The sequence below is a fragment of the Cephus cinctus genome, unplaced genomic scaffold, assembly GCF_000341935.2.
Source record: "Cephus cinctus unplaced genomic scaffold, Ccin1 Ccin1_scaffold2436, whole genome shotgun sequence".
In the NCBI taxonomy this organism is placed as follows: domain Eukaryota; kingdom Metazoa; phylum Arthropoda; class Insecta; order Hymenoptera; family Cephidae; genus Cephus; species Cephus cinctus.
Genome location: NW_014334253.1, coordinates 1 through 16,561, shown reverse-complemented (window position 1 = coordinate 16,561; position 16,561 = coordinate 1). Strand labels below are relative to the sequence as shown.

Below are 16,561 nucleotides of genomic sequence, written 5' to 3'. Positions count from 1 at the left end.
TGCTACGAAAATTGGTTCAAACGCATGCAAAAGTGTATTGCTCTTCATGCAGAATATTTTGAAAAACAATAAAACCAATTTTAATTGTAATTCTTTGTTTTTTCATTATTAGGCCAGAAATATAAGTAGCAACCCACGTATAATATGCATTTACATGGTAGAGAATCTGAATGTTTGGAGCTGGATACACCATTAATGCATAAAGAATTAATACAGAATACAACGAACGAGCATGCTGCCACTGAATTATGTCAAAAGAATTTAAATATAATAGAAAAGGAAATTGTGTGAGAAGATTTGAATCACAATCCAAGTTTGCAAAGTATTAGAATATTACATTCCAGAAATGATATTTCAAATTCATTACATCATAATAATTAAATTGTTATTATAAAATTGTACAGATGAAGGCGATGAATATACTTGTAGTTTAGAGGATAACATAAACCTATCAAAGTTTGCAGTTGGTAACAAACAATATTCTACACCGATGGAAACTTTAAAGGAAACTTGTGAAGTTTACAGTAAAGGTAGCATCAATTTAACTAATTAAAACAACAAAATTATAATTGTCTATTAATTTTTAGATACTCTATTTATAACGTCTGCAATAAAAGGACTAAGTATGAATTTAACGATCTGGATATTAACGAAAATACCAATGCAATTAACAACTTCTGTCCAGTATTACATAGTGATACAGTCTCATCTAACTTGATTCACAAACATACTGGTTTCATTCTGAAAAATCAGAGTTCTAGAAACTTATGGTCTCTTCAATTCAGTTCTTCAAAATTCATACAGAAGTGAAGCATACCTGGTGACTCTAATCTGCAGGTTTTGTGAACCATTATCATCACTATCATTTACAAAACCCTGATTACAATCTCATCTGGACTGAGAGTCCATCCAAACTACCTCATTAAATCATCATACTCCCAAGGAAGGCAATAAAAGGAAACAGTTGAATTCCCTGGAAATCATTGGGTAAGCCTATGAGTACATACACTCACATACAATCAGGTACACACAATAATTCATTCATACCCAGACTTACTAACTCACCTAAACGGATCAAGAATACCCGAGCAAAGAAACAATCAATTCGTTCAGTTAAAAGTTATTCTAGTTTTCATTAATCAGAATATCATATCAGACTCAAGGAACAACCTTCCTTATATCGATCAAGGTATCCTCTGGAACCTATTTCCTATTCCTCCCGAATCTTATCTACTGGAACAATTGTCATAACGCGTGGACGTATCGTTTAGCACCGGCAAATCTGACCAACGAAACATCCTAACTACCTTTTCTAAATCAGCATTCACGAAATCTCTATAACACTCAATCGGTCCTCTTAAATATTGAACGTAAGAACATAACCATATTCCGTGTATTTGAAGAGCGATCGTAACAATATAGATAGTATTAGAATACTATTAGTACATTCAAAGTAAGTACTTTGGAATTCCTGGCACACACCCTCCAAGCAGTACTCGATAAGGAATCACCTAAAGTTTTATAAATTATTAAATCACCATTAAATCATAATCAACTACGGGAAGTAGTAATGTAAAAGGGCAGCGAAAACGTTATAGGAAAGTTTGAAAATACAATTAAAATGATGGACCATTGCGAGATCATACAATAGGCAAACATGTAGTGACTTATGTACTTGGCCCTAATAATATGATTTCAATACTTTTTACTTTCTCATCATATACAAAACTATGTAAGAAAGTATTGCAATCGAAAAAAAAATCGACTCCCAGATTTTGATGGAAATACATATTTTGAGGGTCCTAGATTCCAAAAAAAGCATTCACTCATTTCTGTCTGTGGTAAATTCTGTCCAAAAACACATTAACTTTCCAAAGAGGCTACGGATCGCAATGAAATTTGTTGTGTGTCTTCTGTGTATAAAATGCAGTTTTGGTATTGTAATTGACACCAAAACGCCAATCCGTTATGGCACTTAACCTGAAATGTGAAAAATTAAAAAAAAATTCTATCGATAGTCTTATTAAAAAATTACTATGCTCTAGTCTGCAGTGTACAGACCTTTCTTTTTACCAGTTTTATGAGAGCCAATAAAAAAGTCTTCTCAGTATACATCAATATCTAGACGTAGATACAATAGATACACCTCGATAAAAAACTGAATAAACTAAAAGAATTCTCTATTTCAACTATACATCACTCAATTCTTAACATCAAGTAATTTCGCAACCGCAACGTGATGCCAGTAACAATCGTGATGAGAAAGTCACGTGTTGCGATCACGCCAGTAGCACCTTTTTATTAGAGGAATTCACAGCACTCCTGTACTTAGCGTAGTTTTTTATACGTAAGTGTTTTTTTGGGGGATACACAAGTTTTTGTTGCTCAACGGGATATAGAAGCTCTAAACACTGAAATCTACATTTTTATATATATAAAATGTTAATCCATTGTGATTTCGCTAATTAGAAAAATATATTGTGTTGTCGAAAATGTTTAATGGCATACAAATTTAATTTGTAAGTCCATTTTTTTAAAAGTGCATAAAGATATATACAAATTTTTAACGGAAATGTAATCTTGAATGCATATAAGCGTCGTTAATGGTGTCCAGCTTGTTGAAGCCGTGTGGTAAACGTAAGAGAGGAAAGTGTGCTGGATTATTCACATACCTTAGGCCGTGCGAACAATAGAGAGGATACTATACAAAATGTAATCTTGAAATCTACATTTTTATATATATAAAATGTTAATCCATTGTGATTTCGCTAATTAGAAAAATATATTGTGTTGTCGAAAATGTTTAATGGCATACAAATTTAATTTGTAAGTCCATTTTTTTAAAAGTGCATAAAGATATATACAAATTTTTAACGGAAATGTAATCTTGAATGCATATAAGCGTCGTTAATGGTGTCCAGCTTGTTGAAGCCGTGTGGTAAACGTAAGAGAGGAAAGTGTGCTGGATTATTCACATACCTTAGGCCGTGCGAACAATAGAGAGGATACTATACAGTAACGTCCAATTGAAGTGGAACACTTCAATTTTTGTATATTTCTGTGAAATTATAACCGATTTCGAAAAACCAAAGACATATTTTTTATGAAATTTCATTCCCGTTCGAATGGTAAATGTTTCATCCCGTTCGGACACAAAATGGCCGAGCGACAGGGGTTGGAGTGAAATAGTGCATTTTGGGATTTTTCGAAAAGTGCGAGAACTAGTAGTTCCGGAAGGAAATTCATACTTCTAATTATGGCACGAGAAAAAGCATCCTTCAGCAGTTAAAAAACACTCCCATTGAACCTCTGTAACATCACTCTAGGGGAGAACTACACCTCCTTGAAGTGAAAACACTTAATTGGCTATAACTTCCGAACGCGCCGGTCAATCTGGTTCAGTTTTTGCGTGATATCGTCTTTAACGATAATGCAGATTCTCACAGAATTATTGTTTTTGGAGACGATCCCGTGCCGGAAATCTCGAGATATCGCAAGCGCATCCGAAGCTTCCCCGCCATTTTTCATTAGGAGTGCGATAAAATAAAAGTTCCATATTTATCCCATGTTGTAACTGAGCTTTCAACGATTAAAACGCGCTTTTAAACAACCAAAAATAAATTTGTTAAGGGGTTAAATTTTTCATTTGAAAAAACACCTAAATTTTGCGAGTTTCACTCGAGGTAGTCGGGTGACTACTACCCTACTACGCGCGAAGCGATTTTCATCCGAGTAAATTATTGTGAGAAGTGAACCTACATGTAAGGAAATGTTGTATTTTGCTCATGGCAATGCTTATGAGTTATATAAATTTTACCGATGTTATAGTGCGCTCAATATATTATTATTCCATGCAGTAATAAAGAGATTAGATAAATAGATAAATGTCCCTATTACTTGAACGTGCCTCAAATCCCTACCGGGGTAACCTTCATCATAGTAGTTTTCCCTCACCACTTGATAGACATCCAATGGATAGATGGTGTTGGTCCAGCCACAAATAGAAGCACCCCTCACATGTCTGTTTATTCCTATAAATTTACTCGACTAGAGTGAAAAATTTTCCTTAGACAGTGCATAATAGGGGCACTTACCTTATGACGGTAAGTTCATTACCGATCGAATAAAAGATTCACCAATGTTCCAAAAAATATACGATAATCCTGAAACTATCAAAAATGGGGAGAATGATGAAAAAAAAAAATGAATTATTTGACGTAATTGCTCCTGACAATAATCCAGTAATTGTTTTGAGCGGACACATTTTTAATGACTCCATCTCAACAATACACGGAACGCTGCATTGGATAGTTAGATTGATTCATATTGTTGCCTGAATATGGTTTTACCATAATATGTATAAAATGGGCGTACTAGCTTCAGGTGTTTTTTTTGACTGGTCGAAAGCAATATTATTGCATTTTATACATACTATGGTAAAACCATATTCAGGCAACAATGTGAATTAATCTAACTACCCAGGGTAGCGTTCCGTGTTTTGTTGGCAGAGAGAGTCATTAAAAATGTGTCCGCTCAAAACAATTACTGCATTACTGTCAGAAGCAATTACATCAAATAATTCATTTTTTTTTTCATCATTCTCCCCATTTTCGATAGTTTCAGGATATTAGTTGGATAATATCAGGATAATATCAGTATATTTGTTGGATCATTGGTGAATCTTTTATTCGATCGGTAATGTCATTATGAGTACCTTCTTTTCAGCTAATGTCATAACCATAAGGTAAGTGCCACTATTAAGGACTGTCTATGAAAAATCTTTCACTCTTGCCAAGTAAATTCATCGTAATAAACAGACATATAAGGATGAGTCTACTTGTGGCTGGACAGTTTTGAAATTAACTATACAGTGAAGTCCGGTTATTACGATTTCGCTTAAAACGATCGACAGCATATTGCATCATACTTACCCCCCTGAAGTGTGGTTCTCATACAGATCCTAGGGAAGTTTCTTAAAATATATTCGCGTGCAAAGACAAAAGCAAAGATACTCACTTGATTTAATGCCTGTTTGGTTGGGAAAGTCACAACTGGATTCTGACCATGAAGTTCCTTTTTTGGAAGCCTTTCCATGCATATTCTCATACTTTGTTCGGATCCCAAAGATATGACACAGAAGCCCTTCGACTGCCCGTTTGCACGATTTTCAAAAAACTTCACTTCAACAAAATCGGATACACCTATGCTCTGGACGACATCTGTTATATCCTGGTCACTTGTCCACTAGAAGAAAAAATTGTTTATCATAATATTATAAATGCAGATTAAAGCTTTCAATTGTTTGAAGTATTTCAAATATTTCAAACTGCACGTAAGCAGCGAAGAGATACGTGTATAAGCGTTTTTAATTTGTTAGGTGATAATTTCGAGATAATTATCATTAATATTTTCGATTATTAGCCTATCGACATTGAGTTGGACGGACTTGGGACTAGAATACTACGGTCCATTCTCTACTCATCTTATACTCAATTTCAAGATTTGTCATAGTTGGAAATATTTAAGTAGAAAAAAAAATGATTCGACACAAAAAAAAAAGAAAAATATTGGTTTAACATAATGAATTAATAATATTATTAAGCGTAATAATTTGTCTACTTCTAGCCTGATAATTGTGAGTATTGTCTTTCCTAACAATTGTGAGTACCTTCAGAATTATTTTTACAATTAGTCCCATGCTTCCAATAAACAAAACCATTCTATTCCAGCTAATCTTAAAAATATTCCACATATTATTTTGCGATATAATTCTGAATATTATATGTATTCAAATTGCAAGAGTTTTAAAGAAAAATTGGTTAGCCATAAACAGATGGTTCTTCATGATAGATCTGAGTTTCCGGTTCAACTGTGCATCATTTGATATATTAATCACACACAAAATCATTCGATTATAAGTTATGCCTATGAAATAACCAAGTCAAAATAATAATTTGCAGTTATTTTGATATCAACAGATTACAAATAATTAGACAGAGAAATAAATGCAACACAAAATCTCCGAAATGAAAACTATAGTTATTATTACTTTATATTCGTACCGCGCTTACTAAATCATTTTTAACTAATGATTTCATAAATATTAACGATGGACCGATACTAGTTTTAAAAAACGACATAGATAGAGGTATAGCATATCATATTGTGGGATAACATCTCAGAGTAATATAATTTTAATAATCGTAAAATCTGGTGACATTGCCTTTATTCGTTTTCCATGACGGCTAGTGTCCAACTGACTACTTTTGCTCCCTGTCCGCTGACCTCTCCTTCATCCGCACACCCACACGTCTCTCGCACAAACAGTCGTACACAACACACACGCTCTCACACTCAGACATGCGTTCTTACTTATTTTCTACAGTATACATAAAATCGCAAGAAAATGAATGTTTCAGAAAGAAATTCAAGCTGTAAAATTAGCGAATTAAACATAACACAAAAGCAATAAATATTACAACTTCCGTTATTTTTAAAACAAGATCTTGTCTAATGTAACTTTGATATGTAATGCTTTCTTTTTTTCCAATGAACAATAACCAGTGCACGTAAAAAAACTATGCAAATGACTCAACAGCCATATTGAATTTTCAACATGAAACTTATACTACACAATCATAGGCTCGTTAAAAGCTATTTAAGGTAGTTCGACCACTCGAGCACTTCCAAAATATGGATCTCAATGTTATATTTGTTCTTGACAGGCGCTGAACAGTCGTGCATGAAGATTTCAAAATTACTTACCGTCTAGTTTACGAGATACATGGAATGTAAGTAACCAAAAATACACCATATAAATATACTTTGCATCTTAAAATAGTAATATTTCATTCGAGATATATCAGCTTCCAGGCAGTAAGAGTGTATAAAATTGCTAAGAGACTTTTTTTTCATCGCTACGATGATTCTTAAATTGAAAGTCTTGGAATTTTTATTACTTTTTTACTACATTATTTAAACAATATATGATATAACAATTTTAAAGATGAAACTCTGTCCTTCCGCTTGTTTGAAAGAATACCTTACGTAGGAAATATTTTTGTAATGAACGATATACATAAAATTCACAGGAATTGAAATATTATTATTGTAATGATAGGCAAACCACCTTAAGTACGAATTTTTCGAATTTACAGTTTCACTTCCTTAGTGAAAATTAGTAGCGATACTAACTTTAGTAAAAATTTAAACCACCACAGTCCAAAAATAAATATCGGACTCGAATTGAGACTCGAGGCATTTGGCCATAGGCGTTTAGTTAGTTAACAAAACGTATAATCGACCACAATTAGGATTCCAGTAGACATTTAAGCATGGCTGACAGTCAGAACAAAAAAGCGGGGAATATCAGTCGCGCCCGGATGCCCCTAACACCAACCCATCCGAACCACATAGTAGCGTGAAGTAAGAGAGAAAACCGAATCGGGTGGGCTCGTATATTGGATCAGTATATGACAATAAGGGCCGGTTCCCGGGAAAGCTTGGCAGGGAAGGTGCCATGTGCGAACGAACATTGCTCGGGACCATACTGCATTTGGAAAGATGAGAGAAATCTGAACCTCCTTAAAGTCTAGCACGGCTATTGGAATACCACTGCAGTTCACATATGATAAAGCAAAATACTTGTTTCATACTGTCCTAAGAGAAAATATAGTTTCTCTGCTTTCATCATATCATAACGTTGGTAAAATAGACCTAAATATTGGAAAGTTTGAAATTGCCCAATTTTGTGAATTCACCGTATATTCGGTCAACTTTGCGATACACACACGACAACAAAGAAAAACTTTGACAGTGGCTCATGTCTATCTTTTACAGCCTGCTAAATCAAAGTGACATCAATATTATGATTAAATGATTATACATATACAACGTAAATGCTACAGTGAGAAAATAAATTACACGCGTTCATAGAAGAACTTGACGTTGTTGTTTTACAGCTAATATTAACGAAGCATGTACAAATGCCACAACTAAGGGCCGAACTACATATCTCAGAAGAAAACAGTTTGCAAATAATGTATACCTTTACTACCAGGGAATTAACCTAACCAAACAAAATTTAACTAAAAGGATGCGATCCCGTATCCACTTATATTTATTCTGCTGATAGGAAAACTAAAGAAAAATATATCATTTAAAACGTAGCGATGATTGATACATATTGCACAACCATTTGTCAAAAATTTCGTATTTCAAGGTATAAAAATTAAAAAATAAAAGATCTATGAGCAAGATAATGTTCTTATAAAACCTTTATTCCCTTTTTTATATATATACTACCTCAAAATTTGAAAATATTAATCAATGTTTTTTCGCTATGACATGGGCCGTAATTTATGTTAGAAATTATTTTTAAGTAAAATACTTCATTTCAAAAATTTATAAATATAAATTACAATGCAAGTTACAACCAGTTAAAATTACATACATGGTTTCGTACTGTAACTTGAAATGTAATTAATACTTTAAAATTTTTTAAAACCAATATGTAATTAATTTTTTATTTAAAAAGAATTTCTAATATAATTTGCAGCTCAGGTTACAGCAAATAATATACATGCGCAAATAATATACATACACACGTTATTGTTCCCAACAAATCAAGAATTCGTTACTTCCATACTCTTAAAAAAAATTCTGATTTTTTCGATAAATCATATTAAGATAAATATTTTCTTGTAGTCCCAGATCTCTTTTTCACGAATCTCAATGCACTTTTTACATTCAACAATATAAAGGAAAAAATTTAGTTATATGGTCTGTATTTTCCATGAATTTTCGCGACGTTCATTTTCATACAGATCATAGCGTTTTAAATATTTATCGAAATCCTACTTTTCTTTGTTATTCTTGCTACTCAGGCTTTGGCGTAGCAATGGGATTAAAAAATGAATCACTGCAAGGTCAACCTGGACATGGTAAGTTACTAATGTATTGAAATAATATAACATTTGAGGATTAAAATACTAAACATTATTTTTTTAATTAAAAATGCCTTGGGTTTAAAAGGAGATATATAAATTCTGAAAAAGTTCACCAAATATTTTGTTATATCACTGATACATTATGTTAATTTTTAAAAAATCCAAACCCTATGCTATCTACTAACTGTAATTAAAACTATTATTAAACAAATGCAATTAACCTACAATTGGCATTTAGCCGAAGTCAAGTACTAAAGCATCATTTAAACAAAGATAAACTGCACTATATGATCTACCAACCTAAGGTAAATGAAGATATGCACTACATTTCACTTTTATTCTTTAAATCATAATAACAGATTCTGAAAATAGTACTTATCTGCAAATCATTAAATTGGTCTCAGTGGCAACTAGAATCCTGATGATCATAAAATACAAAATATCAGGAAAAACGAGACTAATCCTCTAGAATAAAGCATCACACCAAAAATATTTCCATATAAAATATACCATCCTTGATACTATCAATTGATTCTTAGAAATAACCTTTCCTGGGAACCTTCAATTTACTAAATACTTAATATATAACTAAAACTTCTTAGTTTGATTATGTTAGAAAAATAAAATCACTGTTTCACTAACATACATCTGAACTCAAAGTTACTAATTCATACCTTGTCGACTACATTTATTACTAATAAACTACCAATTTATAACATTCTTTCTATAATGCATACTTATGATACACATACTTCTTCTCCAAATGATCTTTACACACTAAGTTAAATAAACCTTGCATAAACATTAATAATACTGTACCAAGGAATTTAGTTATAGATAGAATATAATGCTAAAAACAAATTAGGATAGAAATCTAAGGTTACAAACCTAAGACAAACTCAATGTAATATCAGATAGCATTCAATATTTACAATTTTTTATGCTAATCATAAAAGGTCTAAAGAGCTACCTTGAAATAATATAATGATACATTAGACTTACCCAAGTTAAATTGCCAACATACAACTGATGGCGCCTTCCTATTTGATTTGGTTGAATATTATTTCCAAGTTGATGATATGGAGCAGTACCATTTGATTCTTCATTCGGTGAAGTTGCATCAGCATCTCCAGCACCACTATTACTACCAGACACACCACCATTTCCACCAGGAGGAGCCGCAATTACATCATCGTATAGATCTACTCCATCTCCAGCAAACTCGTCCTATATTGAATTTAGAAATACACGATATAAAACAATTTGGAAACTTTGAACTGCTTTTTATAACAAAATATTAATAACTTATTACCACATGAAAATGTTTAAAAAATACATTTATAATTGCAGACAAATATCAAATGAGAAAATATATATATTTTACTTAAAATTCTTTAAATATAATCTCATATTAAAATAAGTCGTTCCAATACCTGTTAAATCTATGTAACATAATCTATAGTTTAATCATAATCAAGCTGAATAGGAACATCCAGTTTAAAAATATTCTAATATAATAAAATATTTACATTTGAAAAAGGGAAAACATTGATAAATGAAATTTTAATTTAATAGTGCAAATAAAGGAAATATGAAAGTTCCTATTAACAAATTATATTGCATAAAAGTATTTACTTAAATTTACATCATTCATAGGCTTGTTTACAACTAAGCATTTGCACCACAATTATAACATTATTTATACATAGAGATATCTTACATTTTACTGAATTATGATATGCATTCAGTATTACCATAATCTTACAAAATAATATCAATAGTAAAACAATTTCAGAAAAAAAGAAAACTCAAAGAAATTTGAGTAAAAACCAATTTCAATTTCAGTATATACGAGAAAGATAACTGTCGTCATGCTACTTTTAAAGTATATAATATTTCGTCAAAATCGTTTGTCTTACTTTTAACTGAACTCGAACTTTAATGCCAATAGGAAAATGCAAGTTGCCCGAATGCTTGCACCCACCATTTTTCACTCTATCTTTTTCGCACACATTTTCTCTGTCATTATTTACTCCGGCATTATGGTCCTAATAGACTCTCTTGACAAAAATGAGAAAAGGTGGATAAATATTACGAGATGAAGTGCAAGCAATGTTTCTAGGTGAGTATAGCTGTTCTTGCAAATTTTAAAAATCTATTCAATAGTTAGTTATATTCTAGTATCTGTTTGCCGCTCATGCCGCTTCTAACCGATCGTTATCGTCTCCTCACTGTGACGCGGAATATTAGCATGAAAGGAAATATTTATTAGGGCTTATCAAAGTTCTACACACATTCCAAACATAAGTATCATTGATTAATGCTATAATCTTAACTAGATACAAAAAAAACAACGTTAAATTACCTGCGCAAAATCTTGCTCAAGATCATCGGCATACAAATCAATGTCACCGTCCGCCATTTTACGAACACCGACGCTAACTGAACTCAACGAAAGCGCCAAGCATATACGCCCAAGTTTAACCAATCATAGACGTGTAACACCTAAGAATATAAGTAGAAACCACCTATAGCACCCTAAACGCAAGTTCTTCAACTTAAGTCCAATTCCCCCGATACAACTCGGAACGTGAACTCGGTTTATCTTTAAATATAAGTGATCGGCTAATCGCACAATTTAATCAAGTTTCTTCTTCTATTGCCGAAGGACTCAAGGGACCGTGAAGCGTTGTCAAACGAATCGTACAACTAACATGTGATCCTATTCCTGAATCTTACTATAAATTTATAACACGGTGAAATTATAATATGATTGTGCCATTGATCATTTTGAAAACTTACTTTCCTTTTATTAATTAAAAAAAACCCTAAGAATTTGCCGTATTAGGCTTTTATGCAGGCAGGTGGTAAATTTACACGAGCAGGTTTTAGAAAAGATTAACCAATCACCTTCGGTTATTCTTTTTAAACCTCAGGCATATTCCGTAATTAAACCACGGTTACAGTTATTAAATTTCAGTCAATTGCATCGATTGATTTCGACTGCTGAGAAAAATCAATCGATGTTATTGGCTAAAATTTAATAACCACACTGTGGTTCAATGACGGAATATACCCTTCCAGAGATGAGTAAGGAGATTGCCAATGAGCCTGTTTTTGGTGGTCTCAATTTTTCTCTGGTTTCGGCGCGCCACCTTAGCGGAGGGCCCTCGAAGCAGTTCCACGTTTTTGATTGGTCGTGTATATATAGTAATACTACGCGTGATAATCTGGAGCTGTATTTTCGCGCGTCGACGCGCCACCTGAACTAGACTCTCGAACTAGTTCCAAGTTTTTGATTGGTCGAATGAATTCGTGTGTTCTTCGAGATCCACGATTTTAAACCGGATGAACACTCAAATAGGGAGAGTTGAATCCACCCTTTCTTACTGCATATTACATAAACCCTAGTAATGAGGTAGTAAATTTTGCCGATGTTAATTCCCTTAATATCCATATGAAGCTTTGTAAATAATGGAGTGAGCAAATAAAACTTTAAACAGGAAATATTTATTAGGGCTTATCAAAGTTCTACACACATTCCAAACATAAGTATCATTGATTAATGCTATAATCTTAACTAGATACAAAAAAAACAACGTTAAATTACCTGCGCAAAATCTTGCTCAAGATCATCGGCATACAAATCAATGTCACCGTCCGCCATTTTACGAACACCGACGCTAACTGAACTCAACGAAAGCGCCAAGCATATACGCCCAAGTTTAACCAATCATAGACGTGTAACACCTAAGAATATAAGTAGAAACCACCTATAGCACCCTAAACGCAAGTTCTTCAACTTAAGTCCAATTCCCCCGATACAACTCGGAACGTGAACTCGGTTTATCTTTAAATATAAGTGATCGGCTAATCGCACAATTTAATCAAGTTTCTTCTTCTATTGCCGAAGGACTCAAGGGACCGTGAAGCGTTGTCAAACGAATCGTACAACTAACATGTGATCCTATTCCTGAATCTTACTATAAATTTATAACACGGTGAAATTATAATATGATTGTGCCATTGATCATTTTGAAAACTTACTTTCCTTTTATTAATTAAAAAAAACCCTAAGAATTTGCCGTATTAGGCTTTTATGCAGGCAGGTGGTAAATTTACACGAGCAGGTTTTAGAAAAGATTAACCAATCACCTTCGGTTATTCTTTTTAAACCTCAGGCATATTCCGTAATTAAACCACGGTTACAGTTATTAAATTTCAGTCAATTGCATCGATTGATTTCGACTGCTGAGAAAAATCAATCGATGTTATTGGCTAAAATTTAATAACCACACTGTGGTTCAATGACGGAATATACCCTTCCAGAGATGAGTAAGGAGATTGCCAATGAGCCTGTTTTTGGTGGTCTCAATTTTTCTCTGGTTTCGGCGCGCCACCTTAGCGGAGGGCCCTCGAAGCAGTTCCACGTTTTTGATTGGTCGTGTATATATAGTAATACTACGCGTGATAATCTGGAGCTGTATTTTCGCGCGTCGACGCGCCACCTGAACTAGACTCTCGAACTAGTTCCAAGTTTTTGATTGGTCGAATGAATTCGTGTGTTCTTCGAGATCCACGATTTTAAACCGGATGAACACTCAAATAGGGAGAGTTGAATCCACCCTTTCTTACTGCATATTACATAAACCCTAGTAATGAGGTAGTAAATTTTGCCGATGTTAATTCCCTTAATATCCATATGAAGCTTTGTAAATAATGGAGTGAGCAAATAAAACTTTAAACAAACCCTCGAACGTGGGGAACTACAGAAATATAAAGTTTCCAATTTCTACAGCACCATGGCTCGGTAGCGTACGTACTTGGTGCTGGATTAACGTCCGAGAGTCTCCAGTTCGGAACTCACTTCTCATCCCTTTTTTTTTTCTTAATTATCAACTGTGCTTATTGCTTCACCTAGTTAACTGAAGATTCATAGAGACGTGATTAAACTTACCGGAGTCTCGTCTCTTTCCAATGTCACATGCAGTTCTCCGACTTCCTTTGTGACATGTGCGTCTGATGTTTCCGGCCAAACATCTTCATTCTCGATGAACATCTTTGGAACCGCATCATGAGTCAAACGGCGCTTCGGACCAATGAAACAGCTCGGTTCAAAGTGTTCTTTGCATAGTCCGCAAACTCGAAGAGTAGACGCTGATAACCCTTTCAGTCGCTTATTACCTAGAACGCAATGAAAGAACATGTTCAATGATCAATATAATTGCATCTAAGAAATTTTTTAGCAATTCTAACTAGTAATAATCAAACAGCAGTGCAACTGCGACAGTTTGAAAATAACGAAAAATTACTGCATGAGTCCTGCATGGCAGATTCGAATTAAACAGCTGCAAGTTTGTAGAAATCACTATTATCTAACATGAAGTTTTTTGTTCATGAATATCTACTTCTTTCCAAGGCGCCGCAGATTCTTTAATCATGCATTTTTTAATTTAATTATACATTGATAGTACACAAAAATTCGTGAACCAACGAAATATTTTGTTTTATTTCAGACTAACAGTTCAGATACTATAATGCACGCCAGATAGTAACTTTGTAGCCCAAGCACTGCATATGAGCCCTTATAAAACATATTTCACACCAATTTTTAATTTAAACATTATAAATTTTGTATACACATAACAAATATTTGTCAACGTCTAGAAAAAAAATGTAAATCATACATTCAAAGATTTTCTTTAAAGAAATTTTAAAAAATTCCTTTTTTTAAGCGCTCTATTGCCTGTCACCTTCTTCATCCCATGCGCTCGTGTACTACACCTCCCACCGCACGCCGCCACGCCAATCCCTTCCATGCTCGCACGCGGTCCCCGATCGCCGCTCGCCGAGCTGCATCGCGACAGAATAGTTTCGACGTGCGACCAAAATGGTAAGTCTTGTTTCCTTTTAATAATATATCGTTCCTCCCTTTCCTTTACGACATCATCTTCTAGAGAAGAGATGTGTCAGTTTAAATAGTATATTGCAATACAAAAACCTCATCGCAGGATATACTGAAATTTTAGGATATCTACAAAGTTTAATGTAATTCGTTTGGTTTATTTTACAGAATAACAAAGAAACCCTGGAGAGTGAGACGAAGAAGACGAACGAACAGAAGACGAGACGAACAGAGCGATTTGACGTAAGTTTAAAAAAACATGTTCGTGATTAATGTACATATATTGTTTTAGACATTCCATTTCAAATTATTTGTATTAACGTGTTTTTGTATTGTTTGTAGAACTGAGAAGCAGCAGCACGCGGTGGCAGAGCAGGCCACAAAAAAAAACCCAAAAAGAACCCCAAATAGAACCAAAAGAACTGACGGGAACACCGGGCAGTCAGGGACGAGGTGGTGGTAGTAAGTGCAAATTTTGTATGAACAATTAGTAACTACGATACATTTTCTTTAAATACTATTATATATTTTGCTCTATTTTCAGATGGGAAACAAAAACCGAATTGGCGGTGGAGCCGCAAGCAGCGGCAGGCGGCCAACGGTGGACAGCAGGCCCCGCATCGTGGCCGCGGAGGGCAAAACCGCCGTCCCAATACACGTAATACACCACCAGCAGCAGCAACAGAAGGGGCAGACCGCGCATTGTGCATTATGATGGAGGCAATTCTGGATAGGTTTTAATTATACTTTATCCAGAATTAGAATAATAAATTAATATATTTCTCTAATTATAATGTGTTCCCCTTATTCTCCCTCCCCGCCTATAGAGATAGTACTTTTGATAATAGAACCTTTTATCTGTAGACTAGATCTTTCAGAGGACATACAACATTTTTTGTGTGTAAAGTTCAACTTATATTAACGAAATTTTCTAACTACTGACAATGAACTTTTAAATACTGTATTAGACACTGCGTGAAGTTCACTCTAATAAGATTCAGTGTACACACAAAAGGTATGCCAGATAAGTGTACAGATAGAAAGTTTATATTAACAACTCACCTGTATTTTTGATCCATATTGCCAGTCGAGGATCGTCCTTCTTAGGAAACCTGTACAGTCTGGACTTGGTCGTTAACTTTCCGTTTGCACATCTTCTGTACGCACAGAAATCATACTGCCTTTCCTTTTTCTTACTTTTGTGTTCCATACTTGAAACGCTTATATTCATTCACTCTATATTTGAAAACGCAGAGCGAACTGACACTCTCAAACTAGAAGAAAGAACTGAAAAAGGCTAGCAGAAGCCGCGGGAATGTTTGCAGTTTGCTTGCAACATTGTATGCCTTCATAGGTTCGCGGCATATTCTTCAAAAGGTTCCGTTCACTATTACTATTCTACGATTGCTATAGTTCATTCCCGATTTTCATGTGTTTTATTTGACAAATGGAAAACAATGAAGTCTCTAGCGAGGCGCACATGTCATTACATATAGTATTTGTTATAAAACTGCATATGCAATGTCTTGAACTACACATATTTCATTTCGCGTGTGGTTTGTTTAGGGCTGTATTATTTTTTAACTTCGCCCTCCCATGCGAGCCAAGCAACACCGGGTCAACAAAAATTAAACAAAAAAGAAATTAAGAAAAACAAAATTTTCGTCTCTAGACGCGAACGCGGCACCTTACGATTACGAAGCTGAAT

At 34.0% G+C, this 16,561-nt stretch overlaps 1 protein-coding gene across 1 annotated transcript; it reads right to left on the bottom strand.

Annotated features, from left to right (window-relative positions):
- Positions 1–5,016: 5,016 nt before the first annotated feature.
- LOC107274167 (cleavage and polyadenylation specificity factor subunit CG7185) lies at positions 5,017–12,631 on the bottom strand (the record flags this gene model as incomplete). Its single annotated transcript, XM_025091417.1, is given in 3 exon segments — positions 5,017–5,244; positions 9,951–10,175; positions 12,559–12,631. Coding segments are annotated over 3 exon segments (510 nt in total), but the record flags the coding sequence as incomplete, so codon positions are not given.
- Positions 12,632–16,561: the final 3,930 nt, after the last annotated feature.